Source organism: Megalobrama amblycephala, linkage group LG2, assembly GCF_018812025.1.
Source record: "Megalobrama amblycephala isolate DHTTF-2021 linkage group LG2, ASM1881202v1, whole genome shotgun sequence".
NCBI classification, from domain to species: Eukaryota; Metazoa; Chordata; class Actinopteri; order Cypriniformes; family Xenocyprididae; genus Megalobrama; species Megalobrama amblycephala.
Genome location: NC_063045.1, coordinates 36,808,721 through 36,825,010, shown reverse-complemented (window position 1 = coordinate 36,825,010; position 16,290 = coordinate 36,808,721). Strand labels below are relative to the sequence as shown.

Here is a 16,290-nt window from a genome sequence, read left to right as displayed (position 1 = left end):
CTTATAAAATACATAATAGAGGAGGGAAAGTGCGAATTTATAAAATTTATTTTTAAGCTGTTATAAGTTTGATTGAATTCCTGAATAAACAAAGCATGATCGGTCTGTTTCCTGGCCACGAGTCAGCTGACCTAAAGCAAAACCAATTGGATTTCGGCTCTCAGGAAGACAAGCAGCACGCTGCGAGTGTCTGAACTTTACGTGTCCAGCCAGTGTACATACATGAATACCGAGGTAAGTCTGCTTTTGAATCCTTTTATACAGTTACATTTTCTGATCAATAACATGCTGAGCAAAAATACAAAACGAATGTCATTTACGTAATCACTAATGGCATTCGATAAACTTGAATCTTTTGGTAACTGTCACGAAATTGTCCATATTGTTCTAATAGCCTATATATCTACACGTTTTAAGCAGGTGTCGGTTCTGTACTTTGCAAAAAGTGCCGAATTAACGGGACTTAAAGCGGAGAACATTACTGTTCCGTCAAACATAACATCTCTACAGCTGTGGCAGGATTTGGAGAACAGACATCCGAGGTGAATTATTATTACATTATATAACTACATTAATACTTTTGTAGGACCTTTCTGAATCAGTGATATTTACACTGCAAGTGACGCATTATATTCAAACAGATGCGATCTACGCTGCCATTCAGTCCACCAATCAGAGACTTTGTTTATGCGTTGCGCTTTTTTGAAGTGTACAACTTCACATTATTAACATTTACATATAATAATTATTAATATTCTTTTACTTATAATAATAAATATTTGACATATTTTGACATAATAATTGTTATGTATGTAGCTTATGTATGTGTGTAGTATAATAATAATAATTATTATTATTAATAATAATGTAATAAATATTTTTTTGAAAATGTTCTTTGTATGAACATTACTTTCTGGCATATTTTGTTAACTAACTTAATCATGTCATTAAAAGATATATATTCCATGCAATAACGCTGGGTATTATTTGCAGTGTAAATATTTCATGCATAAGAACAATTTCTCTTTTTTTTCTTCTAAAAACGTATTTAAATTGTATTGTCCTATATATGCTCTAAATCATATAAATAATGCTTAGAATAACAAATTATCTGTTGCAGCCTATAATTTTCTGATTGAGCATCTCTAAATATTTATTTTATTTGCTATTCGTTGTATATGTTCTGATCACATTTTATTCTGAAAATGTTTGTCCTGTTTGCCAGACTCTCTGTGTTACGAGATCAAGTGATTCTTGCAGTGCGTCAGGAGTACGTGCCTCTGGGTGCGCAGCTCTTGACCCTCAGACAGGGAGACGAGGTGGCCATTATACCACCCCTTAGTGGAGGGTAAAGGTATTACCAAGGTGGGCATCAAATCAGCCTACCTGTCTATATATATATATATATATATATATATATATATATATATATATATATATATATATATATATATATATATACATGTTTTATATTTTATATTTATATTAAAAAATATATTTAAATGATATAATGGTAATGTTTTATAATGTTTTCTGTTTTTTTAAAGGTATGGCTGCAGATGAGGGTCAAGATGTAATTACACTCACAACTGACAAACTTTCTGCTGATGGCGTCTCTGAATCTGTGACGTGTCCCTCCTGTGGTGCTATATCGCTATTTATTGGTCAGTCTTTCTTAGTTGGATCTTTGCTTCTGTTAAGCATTGGCCTTCTTACAGATACATATTTTTATTATTTTTTTGTTTATGATTTATTTAAACATTTTGGAAACACAAAATCATTACAAATTTAAAAAAAAGGCGTAAGAGAGTGAAAAAAATAAATAAAATAAAACAAAACAAAATAATATTAATAATAATAATATTAGTGATATATATATATATATATATATATATATATATATATATATATATATATACAGTGGGTATGGAAAGTATTCAGACCCCCTTAAATTTTTTACTCTTTGTTATATTGCAGCCATTTGCTAATCTCATTTAAGTTCATTTTTTTTCCTCATTAATGTACACACAGCACCCCATATTGATAGAAAAATACAGAATTGTTGACATTTTTGCAGATTTATTAAAAAAGAAAAACTGAAATATCACATGGTCCTAAGTATTCAGACCCTTTGCTCAGTATTTAGTAAAAGCACCCTTTTGATCTAATACAGCCATGAGTCTTTTTGGGAAAGATGCAACAAGTTTTTCACACCTGGATTTCGGGATCCTCTGCCATTCCTCCTTGCAGATCCTCTCCAGTTCTGTCAGGTTGGATGGTAAACGTTGGTGGACAGCCATTTTTAGGTTTCTCCAAAGATGCTCAATTGGGTTTAAGTCAGGGCTCTGGCTGGGCCATTCAAGAACAGTCACGGAGTTGTTGTGAAGCCACTCCTTCGTTATTTTAGCTGTGTGCTTAGGGTCATTGTCCTGTTGCAAGGTAAACCTTCGGCCCAGTCTGGAGGTCCTGAGCACTCTGGAGAAGGTTTTCTTCCAGGATATCCCTGTACTTGGCCGCATTCATTCCCTCGATTGCAACCAGTCGCCCTGTCCCTGCAGCTGAAAAACACCCCCACAGCATGATGCTGCCACCACCATGCTTCACTGTTGGGACTGTATTGGACAGGTGATGAGCAGCGCCTGGTTTTCTCCACACATACTGCTTAGAATTAAGGCCAAAAAGTTCTATCTTGTTCTCATCAGACCAGAGAATCTTATTTCTCACCATCTTGGAGTCCTTCAAGTGTTTTTTAGCAAACTCCATGCGGGCTTTCATGTGTCTTGCACTGAGGAGAGGCTTCCGTCGGGCCACTCTGCCATAAAGCCCCGACTGGTGGAGGGCTGCAGTGATGGTTGACTTTCTACAACTTTTTCCCATCTCCCGACTGCATCTCTGGAGCTCAGCCACAGTGATCTTTGGGTTCTTCTTTACCTCTCTCACCAAGGCTCTTCTCCCCCGATAGCTCAGTTTGGCCGGACGGCCAGCTCTAGGAAGGGTTCTGGTCATCCCAAACGTCTTCCATTTAAGGATTATGGAGGCCACTGTGCTCTTAGGAACCTTAAGTGCAGCAGAAATTTTTTGTAACCTTGGCCAGATCTGTGCCTTGCCACAATTCTGTCTCTGAGCTCTTCAGGCAGTTCCTTTGACCTCATGATTCTCATTTGCTCTGACATGCACTCTGAGCTGTAAGGTCTTATATAGAAAGGTGTGTGGCTTTCCTAATCAAGTCCAATCAGTATAATCAAACACAGCTGGACTCAAATGAAGGTGTAGAACCATCTCACGGATGATCAGAAGAAATGGACAGCACCTGAGTTAAATATATGAGTGTCACAGCAAAGGGTCTGAATACTTAGGACCATGTGATATTTCAGTTTTTCTTTTTTAATAAATCTGCAAAAATGTCAACAATTCTGTGTTTTTCTGTCAATATGGGGTGCTGTGTGTACATTAATGAGGAAAAAAAATGAACTTAAATGATTTTAGCAAATGGCTGCAATATAACAAAGAGTGAAAAATTTAAGGGGGTCTGAATACTTTCCGTACCCACTGTATATATATATATATATACATATACATGCATACATATTCACAAACATATGCATCCATAAAATCATTCTAATGGGTGCGGGGGAGGGAGGAATGGTAATAGTCAAACAAAAGACTCTAGGTCAAGCTGGAGTTTTAACGTGCAAGAAAGTACTGCCAGATTTTTTATAAAAATATTGTTAGGCTGCTGTAATTTCATAAAATATAGGGCATTCTTTATCCAATGTGGGTGAGATGGTGGGTGAGGGCTCTTCCAGTTCAGTAAAATTAGACTTCTTGCAAGTAATACTACAAAAGCAACAACATTTGTAAAGTGAGTGGGCAGCGAAGGACCGACGGGCAACACTCCAAAAAGGCTGACAATAGGAGATGGTGGAATATCTGCAGAGGTAATAGTTAGAAGAGAATCAAATACTGACCCCTAAAATGAGGAGAGAGCTGGGCAGGTCCAAACATATGAGTTAGTGTGGCTGGTCCCAAGTTATGCCTATCATATTCTGGATCAATACAACCTTACAGTGTATAAGAGCAAGACGTGCACAAACAGATGAGGAGAGAACCCTGTCCAGAACTACCTCCCATAATTCTTGGTCTATTTCAATATTAAGATCTAAAGCTCAGCTGGTACACAAATTATCAAAGGGTAAAGACGGCAAAGCCTTTAACATAAAAGGTCAAAACCTAGGATTGTATCAATCAGAGAAGAAGGTTGAGCGTTAGGGGAATTTGCTAAAAGAACATTTTTTTCAAGGCATAGGGTTGCATATATATTGCTAGGGCTTTTCTGTCCTCTAGAGGGATTAAAAACACTTAATAACAAACATAAATCCCTCATTCTGTCCGGTTTAGTAATTGAAGTCTCTTAACAAGGATGATATAAAATGAATTAAAAAAAAACAAAGAACATCAATTCAAAAACCAAAATCAGAATACTATATACAGTGCTCAGCGTAAATGAGTACACCCCCTTTGAAAAGTAACATTTAAAGGTGCCCTCGAATGAAAAATTTAATTTATCTTGGCATTGTTAAATAACAAGAGTTCAGTACATGGAAATGACATACAGTGAGTCTCAAACTCCATTGTTTCCTCCTTCTTATATAAATCTCATTTGTTTAAAAGACCTCCGAAGAACAGGCGAATCTCAACATAACACCGACTGTTACGTAACAGTCGGGGTGTACACCCCCAATATTTGCAATTGCCAGCCCACGTTTCCAACATTATAAAAGGCATTAGACAAGGGCAGCCAGTATTAACGTCTGGATGTGCACAGCTGAATCATCAGACTAGGTAAGCAAGCAAGAACAATAGCGAAAAAGGCAGATGGAGCAATAATAACTGACATGATCCATGATAACATGATATTTTAGTGATATTTGTAAACTGTCTTTCTAAATGTTTCGTTAGCATGTTGTTGATGTACTGTTAAATGTGGTTAAAGTTACCATCGGTTATTACTGTATTCACGGAGACAAGAGAGCCGTCGCTATTTTCATTTTTAAACATGTGCAGTCTGTATAATGCATAAACACAACTCCATTCTTTATAAATCTCTCCAACAGAGTAGCATTAGCCGTTAGCCATGGAGCACTAACAAACTCATTCAAAATCAGAAGTAAACAATATAACAGTATACAATACTCACATAATCCGACGCATGCATGCCGCATGCATGACGAACACTTTGTAAAGATCCATTTTGAGGGTTATATTAGCTGTGTAAACTTTGTTAAGGCACTGTTCAAGGCAAGCGCGAGCTCTGTGGGCGTGGACCACGGGATTTAAAGGGGCCGCAGCATAAATCGGCGCGTTTATAATAATGCCCCAAAATAGGCAGTTAAAAAAATTAATAAAAAAAAATCTATGGGGTATTTTGATCTGAAACTTCACAGACACATTCAGGGGACACCTTAGACTTATATTACATCTTTTAAAAACATAATCTAGGGATTAAACCTTTAAACAATATCTCAATGAACACAAAAACAATTTCCAAAATGTTGACTAAGACTAAGTTTAATATAACATCTGTTTAACTTATAACATGAAAGTAAGGTTAATAATATAACTTTTTAATATATAAATTTAAATTTTCATATAAAATTTATATTTTCTATTTATATTTTCAATATAAATTTTCAGTTTTACTCAAATTAGGGTGATGCAAAAATGAGTACCCCCCACTGAAATTCTCTGGAGCAAAGCTAAATTTTAGACTTCAAATGTCTAATTTAACAAGAATTCAACCAGGTGAGTCTAATTATTCATTACACAGGTGTCTATAAAAGGGTGTTAAAACCCCTTCTTATTTCATACTGTCAGCAATGGCACGATCTGAGAAAGAAAATAATTTCTTTACACCAGAAAGATGAAGGCTACAAGAAGATCAGCAAAGCTTTACTTATCAGTCAGAATACTGTAGCAAAAGTGGTACGAAAATTTTCAAAAGATGGAACTGCAACCATCTCACAGAGACGTCCAGGTCGTCCATGGAAGTTAACACCTCGACAGGAGCGTCTTCTGATGAGAAGGGTTTAATAAAATCAGCATGCAAGTTCACTGCAGTTATCTAAAGAAGTAGAAAGCCGAACTGGGGTGACTATTTCCTATGACACAATACGGCATACACTGCAGAGGAATGGCATGCATGGGTGCCGTCCACAAAAGAAGCCTTTCCTAAAGCCCAGGCACAAAAAAGCCCGCCTAGGGCCCATGCTGACAAAGATGAAGACTACAGGGACTCTATACTCTGGAGTGATGAGACCAAGATAAATGGTTTTGGAACTGATGGCTTCAAAACTGTATGGCGTCGCAAAGGTGAGGAATACAAAGAAAAATGCATCGTGCCAACAGTGAAACATGGTGGTGGCAGTGTCCTTATGTGGGGCTGCATGAGTGCTGCTGGTGTCGGGGAGCTGCATTTCATTGATGGCATTATGAATTCACAGATGTACTGCTCTATACTGAAAGAGAAGATGCTACCATCACTCCGTGCCCTTGGTCTTGCACTTTTCCAACATGACAATGATCCTAAACACACATCTAAGGCCACTGTTGGATTTCTGAAGAAGAACAGGGTGAAAGTGATTCAGTGGCTCCTGATCTGAACCCAATCGAACACCTATGGAGAATTCTGAAGAGACATCACTAGTTGAGCATCACTCTCCATCCAGCATCCAGTCTCTAAAAGAGGTCATTCTTGAAGAATGGAAAAAGATAGATGTTGCAAAATGTCGCCAACTTGTTCATTCCATGCCTAGAAGACTTGGTGCTGTCATTAAAAATCATGGAGGCCATACAAAGTACTTGATGTAGTAATTTTTGTTCTCTAAGTTATAACATGAAAGTAAGGTTAATAATATAAGTTAAACAGATGTTATATTAAACTTAGTCTTGTCAACAATTTGGAAATTGTTTTTGAGTTCATTGAGATATTGTTTAAAATGTTACTTCTCAATGTTACTCATTTACGCTGAGCACTGTATACATACACATATAAATATATGTATACAAACACATGTATGTACACACAAGTGGAATAAATATAAATAAATAAATACTTTCCATTACTTGGTTATCTCTACTAACACAAATATTATTATGGATACTGACACATGTCGCTTTGAACAATAGACCCCAGAAGAACAAAGACCATTCTCTACAAGTTTTCCTAGGTCCTACTTCAAAAGGAAGGGTATAGCACCCCAGAAAACCTTAACCGATGCATAAAACTATTTTTCTCAGTTCTGGAGGCAAGTGGTCTATAAACGGAGACCATACACTCTGAAAACTCTGAGCATTACTCTTAAGCACAGCAGCCATTCTCTCATGAGGAAGCACAGCAAAAATCTCTTTATACCACTGAGTCACGGAAGGTGGTGTCTCTTTTATCCATCTAATAAGAATGCTTTTCCTTGCCACAAGCAACAGTTTGTCGAACTGTTTATAACCTGATGCATCCACACTGTAAAAAATCAAAAGTTGAGAAAATTTGACAGTTTAAGGCAACAAACTTCAGTAGATTTTTGAGTATTCTCAACTTGTTGTATTCAGTTTATACAACAAAAAGTTGAGAAAACTCAAAAATCTCCAACAAAAACAAGTTGAGAAAACTCAAAAATCTTTGTTTGTTGCCTTAAACTTTCAAGTTTTCTCAACTTTTAATTTTTTACAGTGCAGCGTCAGTGTCTCTGCTTGCGCTTTAGAGGGGAGCCCCAAAGGAAAAAGAATCCCTTTTAGTTTTATATGAAGAATTGTGCTGATTTCAAAGGCAATAAAATTCCAAAACCTGGAGATATACTTCATCCCTAGGTCTGAATGACACTGAAATTTGCTAAATAAGTCTTGTATTTGTAATAGTGCTGTCAAATCAACCAATCACGATTAATCGCACCTAACATACAAGTCTGTAAATTTTAAATGTAATCTCCTTTTTCAGGTACTACCAGAGATAATTTTGAGGGTAAAAAAGTAATACAGCTTGAATATGAGGCGTACATTCCAATGGCAGAGTCAGAACTGAGGAAGATCTGCAGTGATATCAGGACAAAGTGGCCCAGTGTCAGACATATTAGCATACAACATAGACTTGGGTGAGTTTGTTCAGATAATGAGAGTTCATTACTTGATACTCTATTATCACACTTTTTTGTACCGTGTGTATGGGTGACAGCCTGTGTATGTACTGTATGTATGTATTATGTTACTTGTATTTAAACAGCAGATAAATAAAGTCTTATCTTATCTTATCTATCTAAAGATTATTTTTGTTCTTCCCCGCTCTGTCCACAGTGTGGTTCCTATAACAGAAGCAAGCGTTATAATAGGGATCTCATCACCACACAGAAATGATTCCCTGGAGGCGGTGAGATACTGCATCGACACACTCAAAGCGACTGTACCAATCTGGAAAAAGGTATGAATGTACCTAGTAGTGACTTCTGTGTAACCCTATAAAACATTTCATGAAAAACCATAATGTGGCACATAAAACCAATTTGTATGATTTTTTTCTAATAATAAGCATTAAATAAACACTAAATAGACACAACTGATATAACTAAAATAAAATAAAATTGAAGTAAAGTAAGCCTGAATAGGTAACATGGTGGCAAATGTTTCTTAGTAGAGACTTGCTAGTTTTAGGCCAAATGCATTTTGGTAGTTATTTGGTACTTAAAGGTGCTCTATGTAAGTTTTTGACTGTACTAAAGCATAAAAATACCGTAATATGTTTGCAGATATTTATTAAACATGCTGAGTTCACATACTCATTTCTCTGAAAACCATTGCTACAGCCAGTTATTTTACTTTGAAATTTGCATTCCGTGTCGGAATTTCTGGTTTTGTTTTGGTCTGTGCAAGACCGCACTTTGCCAATTTACCCAACAGTATTTCGCCTCCCCGGGTTGGCAGTTGATGGAAAACACATGCAGCGAATTGCAGCCAAGGAAGCCAGCGAACAAATTGGGTCAGAGATCGCAGATTCTATCCAACCTAAAAAGCCTCAGCATCCATCTAAAAATCTCTTTGAACGGGAGCATATTAAAATGCAATATCAACTCACCATAAACCAATAAATCAACTAATTATCTTACAGTGTGTAAGTCTCCTCACCTTCCAATGTCAATTGAGTTCGCTCCTGTTGCGTGTCTTCAAACTGGCAACCCGCGTGAGCATAGAGTCTGAGGAGGAGGGGGTGGGGCAAACAATATTTTGAATTTGAACTGCAGTACCAATTTCAACCACTAGCTGTCATTCTAACATAAAGCACCTTTAGGTTAACAATACATTTTGGATAATATTTAATTAATCACTTTTCCTTGCAAATAGGGTTGATAAATGCACTCAACACAATTTGTGTAAATAATGACAAAATGGAATTTTGGAGTTTTGTCTTTCCACCATGTTGTAGTTCTAAATGATACTACAACACGAAATGTTACTTAAAGGAATTTTTAACTGATTAAAGATTACATTTTAATCATTAGAATTATTTCATTGAAAAATTTGATACAGCAACTTGAATATAAAGTCTGCATATTGTCAAAATCATGACATTGACATTGTGACTTGTGGTTATAATTATTGGATACAGTTGAGAAGGTCAAAATCTGTAAGGTGCAACAAACTCAGAAAACAGAACTAGCTAGTTTTCATGCTATAGGTTAATTGTATGTAATCAAATAGTTCTCACAACAAAAAATTATAGTATAATTAACTTTATTATTAAAGTAAAATGTAATAGTTATAGTTAATAGTTATAAAACACTGTCTACCCTGTTTGTGGAACACTGACTTTATAAGAAATTTTATTTATATAATAACTTGTAACTTGTTAATTATTTCCATAGAAGTGTAATCATTTCTCTTTGTATATTATATTGTGCAATTGTTTGCAACATGTTTGTAATTATTTTGTTCTTTTCAGGAAATATATGAGTCTGGGGAGCCTTGCTGGAAAGAGAACAAGGAGTGTTTGTGGGCAGATGGTGGAAAAGATTCCAAGGAAAGTTGAGCTGTTAAATGAGCAAATGAGCTTCAGTAAATCTCATGAAGTGTTGAGATGTTTTTATTGAAAAAATACAAAGCCCAAAGTTTTCCTGTAACACCTGATGAAACATAAATACAAATCAAAAGAGTATATTCTGCTCTTCTTGTAAAAGAATAGAAAGTCTTACAAAGGTACCAGTGCAAAAACATTATGTAAACATTAAGGAAAATCTTAGACAGGCCCCTTTTCCTGTCACACTATCAGTAGAAGTTAAACCCTGAATTAATACAAAATCATACCAATTTATTGGCAACACTTTATATTAACTTTGTCATTTCAAAACATATAAAAGTTAGCATTATCAGTAATTCCTATACATTAAAATGTTTAAAGACATTTCAAAGTATTTCAGTGTACATTAATAAAAGCAGATAAGATATAATGTTAAGTTTTTAAAAGTGTTGCCTGCATCGTTTGTTATTACTAACTTTATTCATTTGTGCAATCTTTTTCTCATGCAGTATTAGCACGTTTCCCTGATGTTTTATGCAGAGTAGCCCTGCTTATTACTTATTAATTGTTCATGGTGCTTGCGTAGTATGGACAGTGTGTTGATTTGGGCATAACACATTTAAGCTCTGTTGTATTCATTTTATGTTGTTGCTGAAATGGATTCACTACGATTTTGAAAATACTGATATAATATAGCACATAACATAAAGGCTCCAATAAATTTTCCTATTCTATGCTTAGGGGTAAAAAGGAGATTGAAATACGTTTGGAGCGCTATACTGTTAGCAAACATCCGACACTGCCCACATGTAGATGAATATGTAAATGTGTGCTGCACACTTTCCTTTCAACAACGAAATAAACACGACTAAAATGACAGCGGTGAGAAAACAGCAGTTAAGAAAGCATCTGATCATAGCGATGTGGATGTTTGCAATTCAGCACTTTTCAATTCACGTTTATTTATATAGCACTTTATACAATTGCTTTAAAGAGAGCAGCTACAGTATTAAACATGAAAAATGTTATGTCTTTTTTAATTAGGATTACAACTCTCCAGCAGCTCTCCGGTGTGTTCATGTTTTTATTCGTGTCTGACCTCCAAGGACTGTACAACAGAAGAAATTATCAGGAGAAGATTGTAACGGAGCCACAGCTAGTGCATAATCGTATTTCGAAGGTGTTTACCAGTCAGAACTAATTTTTCCAAAAAGTTTGCTATTGCAAGCTGTTTCGAACTCCCGAAATGAACACCAAACGAACTTAATTTTGAGTTTGTTCAAAATTACGTCACACCAGTTCATTCTTTGATTTTGTTTGAATTATATTGGGGCCTTGTGCGATTGGTAATTTTAGTACTCAACTATAAAAATAAATGATCAGATGTGTTCAAATAAAAACTCAAAGGTCCGTTTCCTCATATGCCAGCATATGACACCAATAATCAAATGTCACAATAGTCAAAAAGATCTAGTAAACTACCCAGGAAATGGGTGGAAGTGGTAAGACTGTGCCAAAAGATACACCAGCTAGCAGAGAAAAAGCATGAGAAATGAATGGGATTGGAATGCCAGTTGTCAGTTGATGCGTTGTAATCAAACTGGCAATTTCCAGTTCTCTCATTCACTCTTTCTAGCCCTGTTCTGGCCATTTGTGTCAGAGAAGAAAGCTGTGAGTCTCGAAATGAGTCTCGGCAGATCTCTTAGGGCGCCTCACTGTTTTCCTGCAGTTCCTGATGTTCTGCTGCATTCTCGTCGTTCTTCATCAGCGGTTGATACTTCCTCTTGAAGAATCCAAGCTGAACATAAACACATTGGTTTTTGAAGGAAAACAATGACACAAGATGTACACTGAACTGACATTGTGGAAAAAAAGCTAAATAAAGCACCTTCCAAAGCAATGCGACTGCTAGAGCCAATAATAACAGACCGCCGATAACACTCCCTGCAATTACGCCCACCGGAACGTCCCCTTTAGCTCCAGGTTTGCTCACTTTGACTTCAACCTGCAATGAACTCATGTAAATTTACTCGACATGTGTAATGACTGTCGGTATGTCGAAGATGTTTGAAGCAAAATGATCCTGCTGTATGTTTTGACCATACCTTCAGGTTTTTCTGTTCGATGAACAGTAGGTCTGGTTGAGACGTCTCTATATCAGCTCTCACAGAGAGCACGACGTATAGGAAATCAGCCTTGAATGGGCAAACAAACACATTGTTAAAGGGTTAGTTCACCCAAAAATGAAAATTCTGTCAATAATTACTCACCCTCATGTCGTTCCACACCCGTAAGACCTTCGTTCATCTTCGGAACACAAATTAAGATATTTTTGATGAAATCCGAGAGGTATATGACTCGTCCATAGACAGAAATATAATCAACACTTTCAAGGTCCAGAAAGGTACTAAAGACATCGTTAAAACAGTTGACGTGACTGCAGTGCACAAATTAAAAAAGAAAAAGAAAAAAGACTTTATTCAACAATCTCTTCTCTTCCCTGTCATTATCCTTACGCAGCTGACGCAGTAAGCACAGTGAAGGCTTCTGTGTTTATGTCCGAATGCCGGCTCAGTATTGGCCAAAGCTGATCACGTGAGCAGTATGATGCATGTGTGTGACACTGATGCAGGAGCCGGCCAATAATGAGTCGGCGTTCTGGCGTAAAACCTGGAAGCACTGGACGTAAACAACGTATGAAAATGACACAGAAGAGAAGATGTTTATTATAGATGTATGTTATTGTTGAATAAAGTCGTTATTTTTGTTTGTTTTTTGCGCACAAAAAATATTCTCGTCACGTCATAAAATTAAGGATGAACCACTGCAGCCACGTTGGCGATTTTAACAATGTCTTTTGTACCTTTCTGGACCTTGAAAGTGGTGATCATATACCTCTCGGTTTTCATAAAAAATATCTTAATTTGTGTTCCGAAGATGAACGAAGGTCTTACGGGTGTGGAACGGCATGAGGGTGAGTAATTAATGACAGAATTTTCATTTTTGGGTAAACTAACCGTTTAACCGCAACAAAGAAATGGGAAAAGCAATGAGATGAGTTCACTTACCATTGCAAAGGTGCCATTCCATATGTTTGTAGTTACATTCACATAATAATCATTTTTCCCCTCCAGGTCCTTCAGGACGCATTTCATTGACCAGCATGTGGCCGTTTTGCAGTTCTGTGGATGGTGAACAGATGATGAAGACGGTTACGGCTTTGAGGATGGGAATTTCAAGACATCCTGTTATTTGTAATCATGAGACTGGATTAGTCATCTCGCAAATCAACAACTTAATCTAGATCTAATTAAAAACATTATTGCACAAATAACTATTACTGGGTTTCGCTCTTCATTCATTATTCCTTATGCGTCACAATCAATAACAATGACAAAAGTGAATGTTTTTTCTCATTCTTGGATTTCAGGAAAATCAAGTACTGACCAGTTCCTCTGTTCCTCTAAAACTCTCTTCTGTGAATCGGGCTGTATAAGTTTTTTGCCCGTTCTTAAAAGGGTCAATCTGATGGCTGTCTGCACAATGGATTTTTTCAGCCTGTTGCAGGAAATATTGTCATCAAGTAATATCCACACTGCTTTCGGTCATATATTTATGATGGATGATTAAATACGTTGTGTGCAATAAAAACTGTTCATTATAGTTCCTCACAGGCGAAGGTTTAATGCTGTTTATATACAGGAGGGGATTTCCTGCTCTAGTGCTGTTAGGCAGCGAGACAGTGAGGTAAATGAGGCTGACTGGGACGGTTCCTGTAGAAACCTGTAGAAATAAATACACATTAGCAAGCTGAATCACTGCCATGAACTTCCTTTTCAAAGTAAACCAACAGATGGTGGTAGTGAACAGCCTGAAGTATTTATCTATTTCACAACGACATGAACTCACCTTTAAATTAAAGTTAAAATCTGGGCCGATGTCCTTGTAATCCTTCACTGTGGTTGCAAAATTGTCCTCTTTTTCCAGTAAATAAACATTTAAGTTTGATTCTCTGAAGAAATTAAAATATAGTAAAGGCATTAAGAGAGAATTTTTTAGTCAAATATTATGACAGGGTTAAAATGTTTTATTTAATAATTGGATATCAAGCAGAAATAGTGTAATTACTCAACATATATTATTTAAAAAGTGGTTTTAAAAGTGATGTACTAGAAACTTTCTTACACGGAACGTAAATGTAATGCTCGTATCAACTAAAAAAGTTACTTTTTACTATAATTTACTACTAATTTTAACTACTAATAGTACTAATTTTTGTGGAAATCAACACATTTGAAGTTCTCTGATATCATTTAAGGTTTTCCAGAAATGAGGGAACCCTGTACCAGAAGCATAAAACTAGCACAGCTAAGTAGACTGCATAATGCAATGACTGACCAATCAGAATCAGGCATTCTGATGTTTAATAAAGGAAATGTTGTAAAAGGGGTGTGTTGTCTGACCTGCTGAGGATGATCTCAGAGTTGTATTGGACAGGAATGGAGACAGAGATTATATTATCAGCTGGAGTTTCCTCTGTGCTGTCACTGCAGTGGAAATAAACCAATCAAACATTGATTAACAGGATAATCTCCATATGCTTTACTAAACCTGTGGATCTGTGGTCTCATTGGCACCTATTTGCACCAACCTGAGGGACTCGCATATTTGCACTTTTCTAAATTTTTATATTTACCTTAAAGCTTCAAAGACAACATTGGCATCTTTTTGAAGCTGATTCATATTAAAGTCAAAGTTTACCACAAATGTTACCTGAGGAAAAAGAACGAAACCGTTAAAATCATATCGGTCAGATATAAAAACGAATGCTTGCAGATGTCTGTCTCACCAGTTGGTCTGTCCTCAGGGCTGGATAACTCACTTGGCAGGTGAGTGTGTCTGAATCTTTTATCAGAGTGCACTTCACCTCTGTTCCATCAGTCTGGAATATCAGAAAGCAAAAACAGCTGTTTTGAATTCAAGAACATGTGTGTGCTGTGTATGTAAAACAAATACTTCAATTATGGTTAGAATCTTGTATCTGGAAGTAGGTGAGATAAATTTGTGGGAGAAACAGGAATTTGGTGAGCCCGTAGCCCACCGCAGCACCACTCGAATCCTGCCCAGTTTTACTTAAATTACTTTCACAATCATATATTGTACTGCTGATGTTAAGTAGAATATAATATATGATGAATTGTTCGGATTAGTTGTAAAGTACCAGTTGTGTAAAAGAAGCGTAGAACAGGTTTCTGGAGTAGCTGACTGACACACGTGCATTGTACGCATTTTCCTTCCTGTTCATCACTGTCACAGTGAAGGAGAGTCTTTTCTTGTTCTGGCTGACCACCAGTGGAGTTTTGCTAGAAATAATAAAAAAACATACATACTTGTATATTTACATACACTTTTTTTTTTTTTTCCCCACAGCAATGCAATGGAAGAACTTTTGTATTTTGGATTCCCCAAAGAGCCTTTTAGTGAACAGAACTTTAAATAACCATTTTTTTTCTCTGTGTATAAAAGATCATTTTAATAATTTAAAGAACCTTTATTCTTTTTTTTCACTATAAAGAACATTTAATGGAATGGAAAGTTTCTATGAAATATTAAAGGTTCTTTATGGAACCATTAATGCTAATAAAGAACCTATATTTCTGAGAGTGTAAGAGATTTATATGGATGTGCTATCAAAACGTTTCACATAAGAAAATGGGTGCTAGTTAATTAAATATTTGCAAATGAAGTGCTAATTTCAAATTTCCTTATAAGAGATCATTTATTATCATTTCTGTCCTTTTCAACACTGTAACCCTAACGCTCAAAATACTTAATTGGTTTGAGACAAACTTAAATTAAACAAATTAGTTCACTTAAATTAACTGTTATGAGTATTTATAACTTTCTTTTTTGAGTTCACTGCACTGACATATTTCATGTAAACTGAACTGTTTCATCGTTTTGAGTTGTATGAACTCATTTCTTTTAATTTAGACTAACTTGCATTTAACTGGAACTGGGCTGGGATTTCTATTTCCCAGAATGCTTTGCCCATGGCACTCAAAAGGGAGAGTAAATGCTAAAAAATAAGTGTTTTTTGTGCAAGATTAATGTTAAAGGAGATTAAGTAGTGATTAATGTTTTGATATGCTAATTTAGAAGAGTTTCTGTTTTGGAGAGTTACCATCGTGCTGACAAGTAGCGCATGCTGCTTGGTTTGAGAGCAGGTAAGT

The 16,290-nt window shown here is 36.1% G+C and overlaps 3 protein-coding genes across 7 annotated transcripts in view; 2 read left to right on the top strand and 1 right to left on the bottom strand.

Moving 5' to 3' along the window:
• Positions 1 to 93: 93 nt before the first annotated feature.
• Positions 94 to 10,113, top strand: LOC125257374 (molybdopterin synthase sulfur carrier subunit). Of its 4 annotated transcripts, none has more exons than XM_048173737.1 (6): positions 94 to 234; positions 418 to 542; positions 1,226 to 1,365; positions 7,991 to 8,144; positions 8,344 to 8,467; positions 9,983 to 10,113. In XM_048173737.1, the coding sequence occupies exons 1-3, from the start codon at positions 223 to 225 to the stop codon at positions 1,350 to 1,352; spliced, it is 264 nt and encodes an 87-aa protein (XP_048029694.1). In that variant the 5' UTR covers positions 94 to 222; the 3' UTR covers positions 1,353 to 1,365; positions 7,991 to 8,144; positions 8,344 to 8,467; positions 9,983 to 10,113. The 4 variants fall into 4 exon arrangements, with proteins under 4 accessions (XP_048029694.1, XP_048029695.1, XP_048029696.1 ...); XM_048173738.1 differs by lacking the exon at positions 9,983 to 10,113 and adding an exon at positions 1,548 to 1,664 and having other exon boundaries at positions 8,344 to 8,394; XM_048173739.1 differs by having other exon boundaries at positions 95 to 234; positions 421 to 542.
• On the top strand, positions 1,550 to 13,391 carry LOC125257358 (molybdopterin synthase catalytic subunit). Its single transcript, XM_048173736.1, has 5 exons — positions 1,550 to 1,664; positions 7,991 to 8,144; positions 8,344 to 8,467; positions 9,983 to 10,060; positions 13,192 to 13,391. The coding sequence occupies exons 1-5, from the start codon at positions 1,550 to 1,552 to the stop codon at positions 13,213 to 13,215; spliced, it is 495 nt and encodes a 164-aa protein (XP_048029693.1). The 3' UTR covers positions 13,216 to 13,391.
• itga2.2 (integrin, alpha 2 (CD49B, alpha 2 subunit of VLA-2 receptor), tandem duplicate 2) overlaps positions 10,108 to 16,290 on the bottom strand; it is a 29,581-nt gene continuing 23,398 nt past the window's right edge. Inside the window, exons 19-29 of one of the 2 annotated variants that reach the window (XM_048173735.1) lie at positions 15,279 to 15,420; positions 14,907 to 14,999; positions 14,754 to 14,830; positions 14,521 to 14,604; positions 13,967 to 14,069; positions 13,730 to 13,840; positions 13,505 to 13,615; positions 13,126 to 13,239; positions 12,163 to 12,252; positions 11,946 to 12,062; positions 10,108 to 11,855 (exon numbers count right to left, since the gene is read on the bottom strand). In XM_048173735.1, coding sequence (XP_048029692.1) covers positions 11,760 to 11,855; positions 11,946 to 12,062; positions 12,163 to 12,252; positions 13,126 to 13,239; positions 13,505 to 13,615; positions 13,730 to 13,840; positions 13,967 to 14,069; positions 14,521 to 14,604; positions 14,754 to 14,830; positions 14,907 to 14,999; positions 15,279 to 15,420 — 1,138 coding nt within the window. In that variant the 3' untranslated portion in view covers positions 10,108 to 11,759. Of the gene's footprint in view, positions 12,063 to 12,162; positions 12,253 to 13,125; positions 13,240 to 13,504; positions 13,616 to 13,729; positions 13,841 to 13,966; positions 14,070 to 14,520; positions 14,605 to 14,753; positions 14,831 to 14,906; positions 15,000 to 15,278; positions 15,421 to 16,290 lie in introns of both variants that reach the window. The other variant, XM_048173734.1, reaches the window with a different exon arrangement.